The sequence below is a fragment of the Triturus cristatus genome, chromosome 12 (assembly GCF_964204655.1).
Source record: "Triturus cristatus chromosome 12, aTriCri1.1, whole genome shotgun sequence".
Taxonomy (NCBI): Eukaryota; Metazoa; Chordata; class Amphibia; order Caudata; family Salamandridae; genus Triturus; species Triturus cristatus.
The window spans coordinates 126,414,189-126,429,153 of record NC_140595.1 but is presented as its reverse complement, the minus strand read 5'-3'; the positions used below and the strand labels follow the sequence as shown (position 1 = coordinate 126,429,153).

Genomic DNA, 14,965 nt, shown 5'->3' with positions numbered 1-14,965 from the left:
CAAATGATTTTCCTCAGCCATTTTAAAATAGTGAAACAAGTGGCCGCCACCTTCACAGCCTGATGTTTCATGGAGAGATTATCATCAATCAAAACTCCCAAATTGCGGACAAAAGCAGAGGGTTGAGGAAGAGTGCCCATCTCACAAGGCCAGTGCTGAGGACCCCAGAGATTTTTATTTTTCCCAAAAATGAGGACCTCGGTCTTTTCACCATTCAGCTTAAGGAGATTGTCATGCATCCATGATGCAATGTTTCTTAAACCGGTCTGGAGGACCGAGGGACCGCCTATCTGGCCCGAAGAAAGGAAAAACCAATCTGGGTGTCATCCGCATAGGAGAACAAAGACAACCCAGATTCGTCAGCTATCGTAGCCAAAGGTCTAACATACAAGTTAAACAAAAGGGGACTCAGAATAGAACCCTGAGGCACTCCATGGGCAGCAGGATAGATTATAGAAGAGGCACTGGATGAAAAAACTTGAAACGTCCGCTTCGTGAGAAAAGATGTGATCCAATCCAGTGCAGTGCCCGTAATACCAAAGGATTGCAGGGAGTTTAGTAATACAAAGTGGGACACCGTACCAAATGCCGCGCTCAAATCGAGCAATATCAGGGCTACAGTGTCACCACAATCCAACCGCTGCCGTAGTGCCCCTGCTACTCCAAGTAGAGTTGTCTCAGTGGAGAAACCTGCCCTAAATCCCGATCGAGACGGATGTAAAAGGTTAGAAGCGTCCACAAACAGATTAAGTTGTTGATAGACATGTTTCTCCAAAATTTTGGAGTAGATAGGAAGCAGAGAAATTGGTCTAAAATTAGACAGCTGGGCGGGATCAGCATTTGTCTTTTTCAGCAACAGGAGGACCATCGCATGTTTCCAATCTGAAGGGACGGTTGCTTCTACAATAGAGGCATTTAATAGCTGCATAATGAGTATAGTAACCCACTGCACCGTCTAAACCTACAACAGAACTGGTCATCGGCAGTCCCAGAGGTGCACCACCGGTCCCTCTAGGACCAAGGACGAACTGAGACTCACCCCGGAGGTAAAACATTGGCCCTTACAATCTACAGGCAAAACGGAACTTCACCGGCCCAAGAGGTACACCACGGGAACCTTCCAGATCCACGGCAGAACCGGGCTTCACCAGTCCCCGAGCTACACCCCCAGTCCATGCAGGCCCACGGCAGAACCGTGCATTCCCCCGGCACACAATGCCGCCAGCTCTTCCAGACCCACGGTGGGGAGAGCACGGCCGGCGTGCATGGCAAGAAAGGGCGGGCGCCTTTACTTCTCGCTTCACTTGCACATCTTAAAGTCAGTTTAAAGCATTCAGACTGAAGTACTGCAACAATGTCACAAAAAGCCTGTTCCTTCTTTTTCCACATTTTTCTTTCCTAAGTAGTTATGCAAAGCAAATTTTTTTCTTTCTTTCTTCCCTCTATTGCCTGCCCCTTTTTCTGTTCATTCTCCTACTTTTCGCGGGCTAATCTGTTGCTCATCCGACTTTTGAAATAAAGCACATGAGCAGGAATCCCATTTACTGTAGCCAAAATAAATAAACGTGGGTAAGATTTCTGGTTGCTAACGCGGGGGCCCTTCAGAATGATGTAAGTCTTTAAACAGGGATCTGGCAATGCAATAGGTGTGGCTTTTGGTATTGCAAATAACAATGGCTTTTAATTTTTTTAAAGGCATTGCCATTTACAATGCCAATAGCGCCAAAATTCGCAGTTGGGAGACCTATTGCATTGTAAATGTTTGTTTATATTTGATCTATTTGCATCAGTCTTCTCCAGGGCAATTTGACATTTTGAAAACCTTCAAAACTCACCTGTTCAAATAGCCATCCAGTGAAGTCCGAATGCCATTATGCCTTACAGTGAGTTGGTTTTCAGGTCTTAAAAAAATACAGACACATTTTATAAAATGCAACACAGCATACAGATTACAACGCCGTTTGCAGTGCTTAAAAGCCTTGCATCTTTTACAGGGCAGAGAAAACTGTACACAGCACAACTATATGCCCGACAAAACCAGTCTAAAAAGGACAGGACAAGTAGCAGACATACTACCAAATTGTACCAGATTATGCCAATGAGGAAATAAAAACATTTGAAAAAATGGGCAAAAATAGATATCTCAAGCCCCAACCACTTGATGGCACAATAATGCACAACAGGGGAATCCAGAGAGATTCAGTTTACAAAAGAGGCAACACATTGAGCCGTTTCTAAGAGAGGAGCAGGCTTTATTGTGACTGGACCAGAGCAGGAGACGAAACGGAGCAGGAGCCTTGTTAAAATGTGCATGTGTTTGGGAAAGGTGCATAAGTGAGGGCTTCTTACCAGTCTGTGAAATTAGTCGAGTTTGTATGAGTGACCAGAACGAATGGGCCTTTAAGTAATGGAGACATCTCTCCTCTTCAAGGAACAGGTTGGCTTAGGCTGCAGATGGGGAAGGGGAGGGTATGGAACATACTAGATTGTGCAGGAGGTACTGGATCGTGCAGGAGAATGGAGCTAGACTGAGGATAGCATGAACGTGATCAACAGTTGGCACAATGGGTGTCTTGAAGGGCTAAAATCTGAAGAGGCGTTGTCTGCACAGGGTGGGCTTAGAGTACGAAACTGAGGTTTCAGGGAAACCAGTGGATCAGTTATAGCGGGCACTTTCCTTTGACTCATGCAGTGTGTGCTACGTACAAGTGGAAAATGCTTCATGGTTTCCAGTTTTGATTAGCTTAATCAAACAATATGCTTACCCAAACGTGAATCACCAAAATACAGTTCAAGGATATGCCACTTGCACTTCCCAAACACGCGGAACCTTAAGAAGTGTTAAATGTTGCTGTTCAAATGCCTCTTTTTAGAACTACAGTATCTAGGTGTTAGGTATGTGTAGCATGCATGAGTAATCAGCAGAGATCTGACCTACAGGTGGAATGGGTGCTGTACAGTGTTGGATGTGTGGACGTCCCACCTGGAGTCCTTTTGAGAGCTCCTGAAGGAAAGGGTTGAGCTTCTTTAACATCTAGACCCTGGTGCGGTGTTTGTATATATGGAATTGTTTATATGGGGTTCTACATTGTTATATATACTTATCGGACTTAACCTTCTATATGTGGACAGCAAATACTACCGTAGCAAATAAGCACCACTTGGACAATTTCCCCTAAAGTTCTTTTTCTGGTCTAAGAGAGCAGTTGCATAGACTTAGAAAAGGCTGCACAGCCAGTTCATTTCTAAAGAAACGGAAATGTGTCACAGCGCTGATGCTCTTATAGTGTGCGCTTTATAACCGGTATTGGAACCATGAAACGATCCCGTGCAGTTAAAAAAATCCAACAGCTCTTTGGTCTTGATGTCGAGGATCCAGTGAAGGGGAACTTATACCTTGATTTATAGAAAGCAATGGAGCTAGGTTACATCAGTACACTTTATTCAGGTTAGTACAGGCCTCTACATGAACACTTTTGGTGGGAGGGGAGTTGTATCCTCCAGTTCAAAGGCTGAACTATTTTCTTCATAAACTAGTTTTCACAAATAATTTCCCATTTGTTCGTTGATAAGCCTGTCTCCGTGAGACCAGCTGAATTTTTATAACATGAACATAGGGATAAAAATGCACCCACTTTGTGGGTTTCACATGTATCTCCAGTCAAAACATTTACACACTACATAAAAAGCATCCGATGTGGACTGAATGAAAATAATAAAAATATAGCCATGTACAGATGGGGAAAAAAATAATTCAGTACTGGCTGCAGCTTACACAAATGTGTGTATTTATTTAAAACTGAAGTCCCGAAAACGTGCTCGGACGCAATTCACATCCAAAGATTCACAAGGAAAAAATTGACAGTTTAACGCCGTCTCCTTTCTGGTGTCCTGCTCCTCCTGCGTCCGCTCCTGAAAAAGAAAAACACATTTAATTTTGCAGCAAACAAAACACAGAGGCAAGCAAAAACATTCAACGCCACAAAAACTAGGAGTAAAAGAGTCTCTCCTCGGAAGAGTTTTCAGGAGTAACAAATTAAAAAGATTGCCACTTACAGATGTTAGTAATGTGCAATTGTACTATAATCTTGATTTTAGAAAAAAGAAAAAGAAAATGTAGTCAGGCAGAAACCCTGGCCTTCCCCCCACAATTCTGAATTTGGAAATTCGGCAAAAGATAACATTTCTATCCAGGGTCAAAAGGTTCAAACTCTAAGAGACGAGCAGGCACACATCATTTGTTTTATAAAAGGAAAATCTGATGGGGACTATTTTTTTTTTACCATGCTAGAGTCCCAACTGGTTGTCCCAGGGTATTTTCTTTTCGTTCTCATGCAGTAAAAAACGTGTTTCCAAACACTTTCATCCAGGTCTACAGTGGAATACCCTTTATAAGACTGCAGGAGGCTAGTGATCAGGCGCAATGTTTAAATAAAGGTTCAGGAAGGAACAGTATAAATGGAACAGTGTCATGTTACAATAAAGAATGTTCAATAGAGCATTGTCGCTGTATCAGGACAAGGCTCCTGGATGAAGAGTCAAAAACTAGCTGTAGTGCAAAAATAAAATACCACAATACTATAGCTTATCAATAACGGTTTTAACTCACACACCCTTCTTTGCCATTTTTTGCCAATGTTTTACTTTCGAATACCAAACTTAACACAATTTCCGTAAACAGTGTTTAGGATATACTAAAGAAAAAAAAAGTATGACTGCCAATTAGTGAACTAGTTTAAGAAATACAGGAAATGGCAACTGAAGGGATAGGACAGTAGCCAGTGAAATTACAATATTTATTGGAGAGTGTGAAGAAAAGTTAAAAGTATACCATTAAATTTTTCTAATCTCACCAATTCTACAAAACTGTTGTAAAGGAAAATAGAATTTAGGGCTAAAACGTGTTTGGTGAATAACTAAGATTCTAACCAAGTTATTCACATTAGACAAAAGCTTGTAATCTAATTTGAAAGGCAGGAAGCAGCACATATTGACAGGTAAATAAATGCTGAAACCGATCTGGCATCTACCAGGCCGCTCTTATGCCAAGGTATCGTTTGAGGAGGGAGCCTCTGAAGCAGCTGGAGCTAGTACGCAAAAAGCAAGGGGAAAAAAAATCCCAGAGCAGGCATGCAACCACTGGGCCTCTGGCAATGAGGGATTGCATGCCCTGCCCATGAAACTCCCATGAAGACTCAGGACTCGTTACTAGAAAATTCAAAGAATAAGAATCATTGTGTTTATTAGCAACAATTCAGGTTCTTCAACAATAATGCAACGCATGGAAACATATGTCCAGTTCTAAACTACAAAAGAGTAAGGGAGATGCCAGTTTAGCAAACAATTACCAATGTTTTGGAAAAGGAAAGCGTAAAACCAGCTGAAAGAAATTCAGGCATTTCCTGAGCCCAAATACTTGCTGAGACTCATGTCATTTAAATATACAAAGTGAGGTTTTAGACCCCAAGATAAGTGTATCGCATTAAACAAGATGTATGCTTTAAGTGGAATCAGTGATTTACCAAGAAATTTTGCAATGCTTGAATGTTTTTAAGTACAAGTCGAGGAATGAGCAGCAGCATTAGCAAATGCTATTGTTAACAAAGACGACCATTTTTTGCCTGCGCTGAAAGTTGCACATGAAATGCAACGATGTCGTTACATTGGCGTATTTTAAAAATCATGTTTTTGTAAAGTAAGCAATGACTGGGAGACTCAAAAGTTAATGGCGTGCTTCACCAGTGCTATGATACATGTCCCATGCTTTAAAGTCTTTCAAATGAGAAATTTTCTAGCTCTGTTACGGTGAAAACCCTCAAATGTTCCCGATAGGGAAAAGCTACAGCGTTTTTAAAATCGGGGGCCAACAAAATGGAAGCAATAAGTGAAATAATCTAGGATTTTCTATCTAGTGTTTCAGCCGAAAAGCGTTTATTCCGTCAGCATCAATAACAAGCAGCATGGCAAAGTCAATTGGTTCCCCCTTTGGGACTTGTAGGCTTTGCCAATGCCTTTTGGTGATGCAGCATCAACAAATTAGTATGCAACATGGCCAAAAGTAACAAGCACTTGCAGTGCAATAGGTCTTGCATTTGCGAGAGTTTGAGCTATTGGCATTGCAAATGATAATGCCTTTTATTTATGTGTCTATAAAACCTGCAAGTGGCGTTTACGCACCGCTTGCAGGTTTTGTAAACACATAAATAAAAGGCATTATCATTTATAATGACAATAGAGCCAACTCTTGCAAATGCGAGACCTATTGCACTGCAAGTGCTTGTTTCAGAAGGGATCTGTTCGCTGCTGGAGCTGGGGGATGCTAGCGTGTGCACTTTGAGCACAGAAGGCAGTGACCCCATGCCAGTTCTTCCCCTTATTAGGAAATAATGATCTGTTTAACCATAGTGCTTGAAAACCCTCAAAAATAAAATAAGCAAGGATACTATAGCAGAGAGATCCCACTGTGATACAGAGGAAAAGGCGAGTGTGTGGCAAGCAGAAAGGAGATACAGCGTTAGCAGCCAGTGCTGTCATTTGTTCCTGCCAGGCATGTGGGCCTGTTTATTTATCAATGGCAACCCGTTGTATTTCAAGATGCCATGTCTCAATTCTTCAAAAACAGCTGTACAAGCCTCGCCAGGCAGCAAAACACCCCTGCAAGCAGGACAAATTTATAATATGCACCTTGGCCAGCTATCTGCAAGCACTCACATCTCCAGGTGGGCAGTGGTTTGTTTTCAATGAAAAAAAAACCTTGCAAATTAAATATATATGGACTTACTGTAAGCAAATATTATTAAAAATGGAACGAGCTGGACAATAAATATATCTGCCAGGCAGTGCATGCAGTGGTCTGCAACTGAAAATGAACTGAATCTATTAACTAGCTCAATGCAAAAAGTAATGCCACGGCGGCCCGTGAAGCGGGCGCTCTGGTTAATTAAGTACAATACGCATTGACCATGATCAGACTCACAGCTTGAGAATGGGTGTCTGGATAAGATTATAAAAGAATAAAAACAAAAAGCAATCACCTAATGTTACAGAAAGCTGTGGGCCCCATGATCCCCATTGTAGGCGCTTCATTGGAAAAGTCCATCAGACGTCCGGGGCTAGGCATCATCTACGATGGGAAATGTTGCATCGGGGAGGTCACTTCCCCCTGTCTTAGTATTCCTTTCTGCCCGGGAAAGAGCACCTCCGCTCGCGCTGGTATTTGGTGTTTGTAGAACTCCCACTGCTCTTTGAGACTCTCCGGTTTCAGTCTAAGTCGAACCAGTGAACCGCAAAGATGTGTCTGTTTAGAAGGCAACTGCGCCAATTCAGGCTAGTCAGACCCAATGCGGGTGTACACTGGAGCAAACAAAAAGTTTGCTTCTCCCTAGCTAACTCTACCTGGGGAGCATACAATCTTGTTTCTGTAGGGTGCTTGAAAGTAAAACGGATCTTGCCTTGGTTAAGCATAGTGAGAAAATAGAGATTGTGGAAACAGGGGAATCAAAAGCTATAGGTGATCAAGCATTAGGTAAAACAAATGCCTTCTCAATAGCAGGTTTAAGGTTGTATGCGGAGCGCTGCGCCCCTATTTAAAGTATACAGCCTGCATCAGTTGCTAGGCTGAAGGAATGGAGAAAGTTGCCAGGGAAACCACTTGCATTCTTTGGAAGACAACCTCCTCTCTGATAGTCGCGGTTGTTTGTAAAGTGCAGAGGTTGCCTACACACAGAACAAGAAAGTGAACGAGCGGTGTGCGCTCGCTGGGGAAAACAAGCAGACAGCGAAGCAGTGAAATCATTTGTAACCTGACCCAAAACAGGTGGCAGACTGCGCGCGCTGCTGACTTTATAGCTGGAGAACAGGGTTCGAGCCTCGGCGTGGGCTGCATTATTTAATTATTAAAAATAAACAGTGATCTCGAAGTGGGGGCGGGGAGAGAAATTAAAAAAATTACACATGTAGAGGGAGACAGAAAATTAAAAAAAAAACACAGCTGAGAGGAACAAATGTAGCATCTGAAACCAAGTACAACAAACGGTGCGAGGAGGTGGCTCAACAAATAACGCTGCCGACTTTGGAGCAGGAAAACAGGGTTCGAACCTTGGTGTGGGCTGCATCATTTAAGCGTGATTTAATTATGAATAAATTAAACTTAAATAAACAGGGTCGGGTAAGTGCAGGAAGCTGCCAGATGTGGAAATGCGAGCAGCAAAGAAAAAAAGTAGTCCCTAAATAAAAATATAACAGCCAGCAATGTAAGTTAGTAAACTGTAGTTGGTCGATGCTTCTTCCTCCAGAAATGGAAGAAAAAGGAAGTGATGTATCGGACCACAAGCAAACAATAAACAAGATAAGAACAGCAATGCCAGATTCCACCAATGGCAAGCGACAAAACAAAGACAAATGCAACGGGTGGAGTTTCAGTAGTAATACTGACTACTTGATGCCTCATAGAGGCAGGGCATGCGCTGCCTATGCGAGACCTAAAAAATACATAATAGTAATACAATAAATGAATGTAGGAACAATTCAGCCAAAAAGGTGCAGTGATGCCGCGGCATTATTTTGCAGGTGTGCGCATGCATTATGACGCTTGCACAAGCATGCACCATAATGCAAGTGCACCTAAAAAATAAAGCAAGCGCCCCATTTTTTTTTATTTACAGATTGAAGATAGACCAGTAAATTTTAAAAAACAATGATTAAGCAACAGAAAGTGAATAGGGGGCAGGGAATTTGGCAAGGGGAGAAGCACAGAAGAGGTGAAAACACTAGACAGAGCAACACCGAACACACCATGGAGAAGCACACAAGGAAGAGAGCTCAAAAACATGCACTCTCATCGAGAGATTAAGGAAAAAGATGCAAGCAGTTCCCTGAAAGTGAGCAGCGGAAGCATAGAACCCAGCCAGTCAGAGAGATAGTAAAGAAAGTATGATGGAGGAGACGGACAACCACAACATGGTAGTTGGGACAAGAAAAACCACTGAATACGAAGCCAGCAAATGACAGTGACAAAGCCAACCAATCGTAAGCACAAGGGGTCTGTAAGATCTGCAAGTTCTTGGTACACTTACAATCGGTCCTTTGAAACCAGTAAGCTTGCTCTGTCTGGTAGACTTGAGCTAAAAATGGAGGATTATAATAGTTCAGTAGTGAGAATTATATTCTTACCTCCGCTTTCCTTTTGGAGGTCCTCTGACAAAACCCCAATCTACATTGATTGGCTGGCCCATTAAGTCCTGACCATTGAGGCCTTCCATTGCTGCCAGGGCCTCTTTATATGTTTCATATTCCACAAGGGCATAACCCTGCAACAAGAGTTTGGAAGAAAATTATAACAAACAACCTTACAGTGCCATGCCCCAACCTTTCTTACACATGGATTGCGACAGAATAATTAATGAACTATCAAACAACAAACTCCATTTTAAGTTAAAACGGAGAAGTGGCCCAGCTGCCACTGTGCTGGTCTGTAAGCTAGTGCCACGAAGTACACATATTCAGTGCACATACCGTTTGCTTTCATTTTACTAGTGCTTTTTCAGTAACTTATTTCACATTAAGAAGGCCAAGCATTTCTGTTTCCTAAAAAGATCAGTACTCCTTAACAATTTTCCAAAGAGAACACACAAACTGTGATATCCCAATTACAAGCAGTCAGCATAGGTACATTCACCATACAATGTTCTAAAGCATAAAGAGGGTTATTGTAAGCTCTAGGAAGACATTTATATTCCTTTGTACCTTTAGATAACCGGTTCTCCTGTCCAGGTTCAAGTGAATGTTTTTAATCTCGCCGAACTCTGCAAATTTGTCATGAACATCCTCTTCTGTGGCTTCTTCATGAACACCAGTTATAAAAAGAATCCAGCCTTCGACAGCTAATGCCACACGAAAGAGAAAAAAGAAAGGCCTCAAAACACATGCACGTTTCAATAATATGCAAAAAGGAAAATTGATGGACAGAATGTTAAACAAAGCCAAACATTCACCCCAGTACAGAGATCTGGGCCTAAATCCATTGTTTTTTTTGCTCCCCATGCCATTCCAGTTTAAACCCAGCCACAAGTTAATCAGTCTTGACCCTGCTTCCGATGGGAACAGTCCAGCCCGAACTGCCAAGCCAGGTCCTCCCTGGACTGGTAAACATCCTGGGAACGGATTCGGGGTTCCACCCCTCATCAGCCAGGCTAGCTTGATTTCAGTGACACGGAGAGCACGGGACCCCCGTCTGGGCATACCTGCCGCACTCAGGTTGACAAATGAAAAAGAACAATTGATGGACAGAATGTTGAACAATGTCAAACATTCACCCCAGTACAGAAACCTGGGTCTACAGCCATCTTTTTTTTTGCTCCTCATGCCATTCCAGTTTAATCCAAGCCATATGCAAATAAGTCTAAGTGACCAACTGGCAGTCATCAGTAGGTAGTAAGAATGTAGTTTCCATAGGAAGAGCATTTATTCATTTGCAAATAAATTTGGCATCATTTGACGAATCCTCGCAAAAGTTTCAAAACTAGTTTAAATCTCACTTTAGCAGCGGTCTTGAAAGTTTCGGGGTGATCCTTCAAACGGGGGCCGAGAAAAAGGGGGGGGGGGCCGAAAAGGCGCATTCCCCATACTCATTTCTATGGGAGCTTTAGACAAAGCTACATCCCAAACTGCTGAACGGAATTACATCAAATTAGACAGAAAGGTAGCTGTTGGTCCAGAAAGTGACCTTTTTGTGAGTTGGTTTAAATCCGTTCAGTAGGTTATTAGTGAGGTTATCAGTGAGGTCACTGACCAGGTCATTAGTGATATATTGTGTGAGGTTATAAGCAGTGCATTGCGGGGGAGTAAGTTATAGTTAGCTCAGGTAAATATAGCTGCCGAATTTCACTGGTTGTCTATGAGTGACATCAGAGCCTAACTATAACTTCCTTGTAACCAGTGAATTTCTAATGTGTTTTTAGATTCTTATTCCTAACTGCACTCAGGAGGGAGTGAATAAGGTATTTACTCACGTTGCTCTAGGCCCTGCAACGCGTTTCGGCCACTGGCATGGGGAAGTCATTGTGATACATACATCTTCAATACCAAAAGAACCACCTATTCGCAATGTTCAAGCATAAACATAAATGACAGACTGGATTCCAGTAAGGTATCAGAGTATATAAACTGTGTAGGCCATCTTATAATGTGCACCATAACTTTCTAAATGTTCCAGCGTGTGCTTAATCGTAGCTTAACAGCGCGACTGCAAAATTATACAACAATTCATAGCATGTCGACAGTTCAATGTGTATGGCGAATAGTGCGGGGGTGAGCCATCTGTGCAGAGGTAGAGGCGTCGAGACCAGGAGGCATCTAATCCATGATAGGGGAAGTCAGCGGTGAGGCGTCTGTTCTAGAGAGCCGATGCGAAGTCAAAGAGTTTGATAAGTCACCCTTGTTGGTAATCAGCTCCACAATAACAGGATGCTAGCGGGAAGGCCGATAACTGCAAGCGTCGGAGCTGCGGTGCAGGCAGGACGGTGTGTTGAGCACTTCACGAGCAGGGCCCCCGGCATCAGTCCAGGCCGCAGAATCACTGGCGGCGGACAGTGTCAGTTGTTTTTCTTGCTTTGCAGCACTGACCAAACAATTCTCAGGGCCCAGGAACTGGAATTGGCACCCTTTTGAATGCAGGAGTCCACACAGGATTTCAGGTTCTGGTCAGTGGGTTGCAGGTGAAGTCTTGTGTCCCTGAGACTTCAGAACAGGAGGACAGCACACACAAGCCCTTGGAGATTCTTCTTCAAGCAGGTTCACAGCAAAGTACCCGTTTTTGTCCTTTCCTTGGCAGAAGCTGGAACTGCAGGCCAACCCAGCAAAGCACACAGCAAAGGGGCAGAACTCCTCAGAGCTCTCCAGCTCTTCTCCTTGGCAAAGGTTCCTCTTGAGTCCAGACGTGATCTAATTTTCTGGGGTTTAAGGTCCAATACTTCTAACACATTCTCTTTGTGGCAAGGGTCTCTGAGCCCAGTCCAAACCAGTTATTCCTCTCTTGTGCAGCATCACTACAGGAGGTAGATACAGCATTGTGCAGAGGAGACACTGCCTATTCAGGGGCTGGTGAAACTCCTCCCACCACTCTAAATGCAACCAAGGTCTATTCAGCTCAACTTCAAGTCACCTAGGAAAGGCAGGACACACCGTAACCCCATCTTGTGGCGGTCTACAGTGAATGTACATCCCCAGCTTCTGTTACTCGAAAACCAGACTGTCAATCCACAAACAGAAGAGGCACACAGAAGGGTTAAACAAAAAAAGCCTATTTTCTAAAAATTGACTTTTCAAACACACAATTTAAACACCATCTCCCTAAACACATGCATGATTAAATTCGGAGTTCAGAGAGCCTAAACTCCATTCCTCCATCTTGTCCCAATGGAAATACTAGTAAGATGTTACAAAGCAACTCACATGTTAGCCTATAGGACAGATAACCTTTCAATTGTATTTCACTATCAGGACATATGACACATACCAGTACATGTCCAACCTTTCAAATACACTGCGCCCTGGCCATGGGGGTACCTTGGGCCTACTTGAGGGGTGCCTTACATGTAAGAAAAGAGAAGGCTAGGGCCTGGCAAGTGGGTGCACTTGCCAGGTCGACATAGCAGTTCAAAACAGCACGCGCAGAAACTGCAGTGGCAGGTCTGAGATACATTTATAGGGCTACTCACGTGGGTGGCAGAATCAGTGCTGCAGGCCCACTAGTAGCATTTAATTTACAGGCCCTGGCACACTCAGTGCACTTTACTAGAGACTTACCAGCAAATCAAATAAGTTCATGGATAACCAATCATATTCATAATGTACACAGAAAGCATCTGCACTTTAGCACCGATTAGCAGTGGTAAAGTGCCCAGAGTCCTAAAGCCAACTAAAACAGGTCAGGAAAAATAGGAGGAAGACGCAAAAAGTTTGGGGATAACCCTGCAAAAAGGGACATATCCAACTGCAAGTGACCAAAATGCGTTGTAGTGGATGAAGCACATGAATAAACTCCTTATTCACTGCCTCCAGAGTGAGCGTGACTTGTTTGCATTAGAGTGTTTCGACTTTATTTTTACAGGGCGCCACATCCGCCACCACGCAACAACCCCGGGAGACAGCACAGCAACTGCGGACTCCGAGCATGAGCTCTATATATATATATAAAAAAAAAAATCAGTGGGAAAAAAAATTATATATAGTTGGAGGGATGGTATAGTTACTCACATTTCACTCGTACAAAACTAGTGAAATTCAGAAGTTTTAGTTAACCTTGCTAACTATAACTTGCGCCCGCAATGTAATGCTTATGACTTCACATATTACAACAGTTATATTGTGGTCAGTGACATCAAGGATGTTTCCATATCTCAATAAAGCATTAAAGACTACTATTTTCACTGTCAATGATGCAGTAAGTTGTTTCATAATGTAGGCTGAACAGGTGTTAGGGGGCAAAAGATGGTTTAGCATGAGTAAGCAACTCCACAAGTGAGATTTCCTTGAAAGAAAATAAGAATAGCATCTAACTTCATAGGTCTTTCCCCAGGACGAAAGCATTCAAGATGGGAGAAGGAAAGGGAGTTGGATTTTTTTTTTTTATGTCATAGCTTACCTTATATATATATATAAAAGAAAAAAGTCAAATACAAATTAGAGGGAAGGGAGAGGGAGTGTGTGTGTGTGTCAGTCACAGTGGGCAGCAAAAAAAAAAAAAGGGGGGTCCCAGGATTCTTGACATCTGCTAGAATTCCTCTGTCCGCAAATACTTGATGAAATAAAATAAATGATGAAGACTCAGCAGATGTGACAAGCTTTTAAATTAATTGATATGTAAACCTTTAATATCCTCACAGTAATGACTTCCTCCAAGCAACCATCTACACTTAAGAGCAAACCAAAACTCTGATGATGTTCCACCATAAAAACACAACCTGGTGGCCAGTTCTGCATTATAAATAAGGCTGCCTGTTTACCGTTTTTATGGATTTTTACACATAAATACAGACAGAAAGCAATGTGTTTTCTATCTGCATTTATTTTTAAAAATGGATAAATACAGACAATTGGGCTTCTTTAAAGGAGGCTGTAAAGCGCCATACTAGTGATGAGGAAAAACAAGACTCAAACACACTTGGCATTCTTCCAACTGGGACGCCTTTGGTATTGGTCGGCACACTGCTCTTCCACAGGCCATCAAGTTAGAGCTGGCCAGGAAATTGGAGTAACACCAGAAATTGCATGCACTACCACACCAGATATTCATGTTACCCAAAATTTAGAGGCTTTCAATTGCACCTGCTTTTTTTCTGCTCTTAAAGCTGAAGATCAGCACTGCTGGCACTAATGGGTATGCTGTCCCTCCCCTGCGCTATGAGGTAGTGTTGAAATATTGATCAATTGTTAATACTAATTCTCTTTAAATTGCTAAAGTTGTGGTACTTATGTTCCCACCTGTAAATAAAACTTACCGGTGGCGTTTTGCTTCTAAACAGATGGCGGTAGTATCCATCATCAACAGACTACGTGTCACACAACAACGTCCCTTCTATGCTAGGCCTCCACTGCTTTCACAAGAGCAACGCAAATCTCCCTACATGCACCCTGTAATGTTCCTGTAATGTTTTTTATATAAAGAATGAACTTGGCCCAAAGGCATTAGAGTACTGAGAGATTCCATTACACAAGGACATCTTTTTTTGTCTACAAGTCTAGGGTGTTCATGGCCAATGTCACCAAAAGAAGCAGACAGGACCTTGGTAAAATTAGGATCTGTGCTATGTCCCATCCAACAGAGGTTTTTCCTGATTAAACGAAAACTACACCCCAGACACAGCAGTCGTTGCACATATCCCCAGTGACCAACACTGGGGAAAGACTAACCAAGTCTGAATATGTAACGTGCTGCTGCAATTATGCAACCCTCCAAGGCACAACC

General features: G+C 42.6%; 1 protein-coding gene across 1 annotated transcript in view; it reads right to left on the bottom strand.

Moving 5' to 3' along the window:
- Window positions 1-3,427: 3,427 nt before the first annotated feature.
- The window catches only part of LOC146772862 (RNA-binding protein 8A), a 31,829-nt gene continuing 20,291 nt past the window's right edge, over window positions 3,428-14,965 (bottom strand). The window contains exons 4-6 of the mRNA XM_085637495.1: window positions 9,745-9,881; window positions 9,172-9,308; window positions 3,428-3,912 (exon numbers count right to left, since the gene is read on the bottom strand). Coding sequence (XP_085493621.1) covers window positions 3,867-3,912; window positions 9,172-9,308; window positions 9,745-9,881 — 320 coding nt within the window. The 3' untranslated portion in view covers window positions 3,428-3,866. The remainder of the gene's footprint in view (window positions 3,913-9,171; window positions 9,309-9,744; window positions 9,882-14,965) is intronic.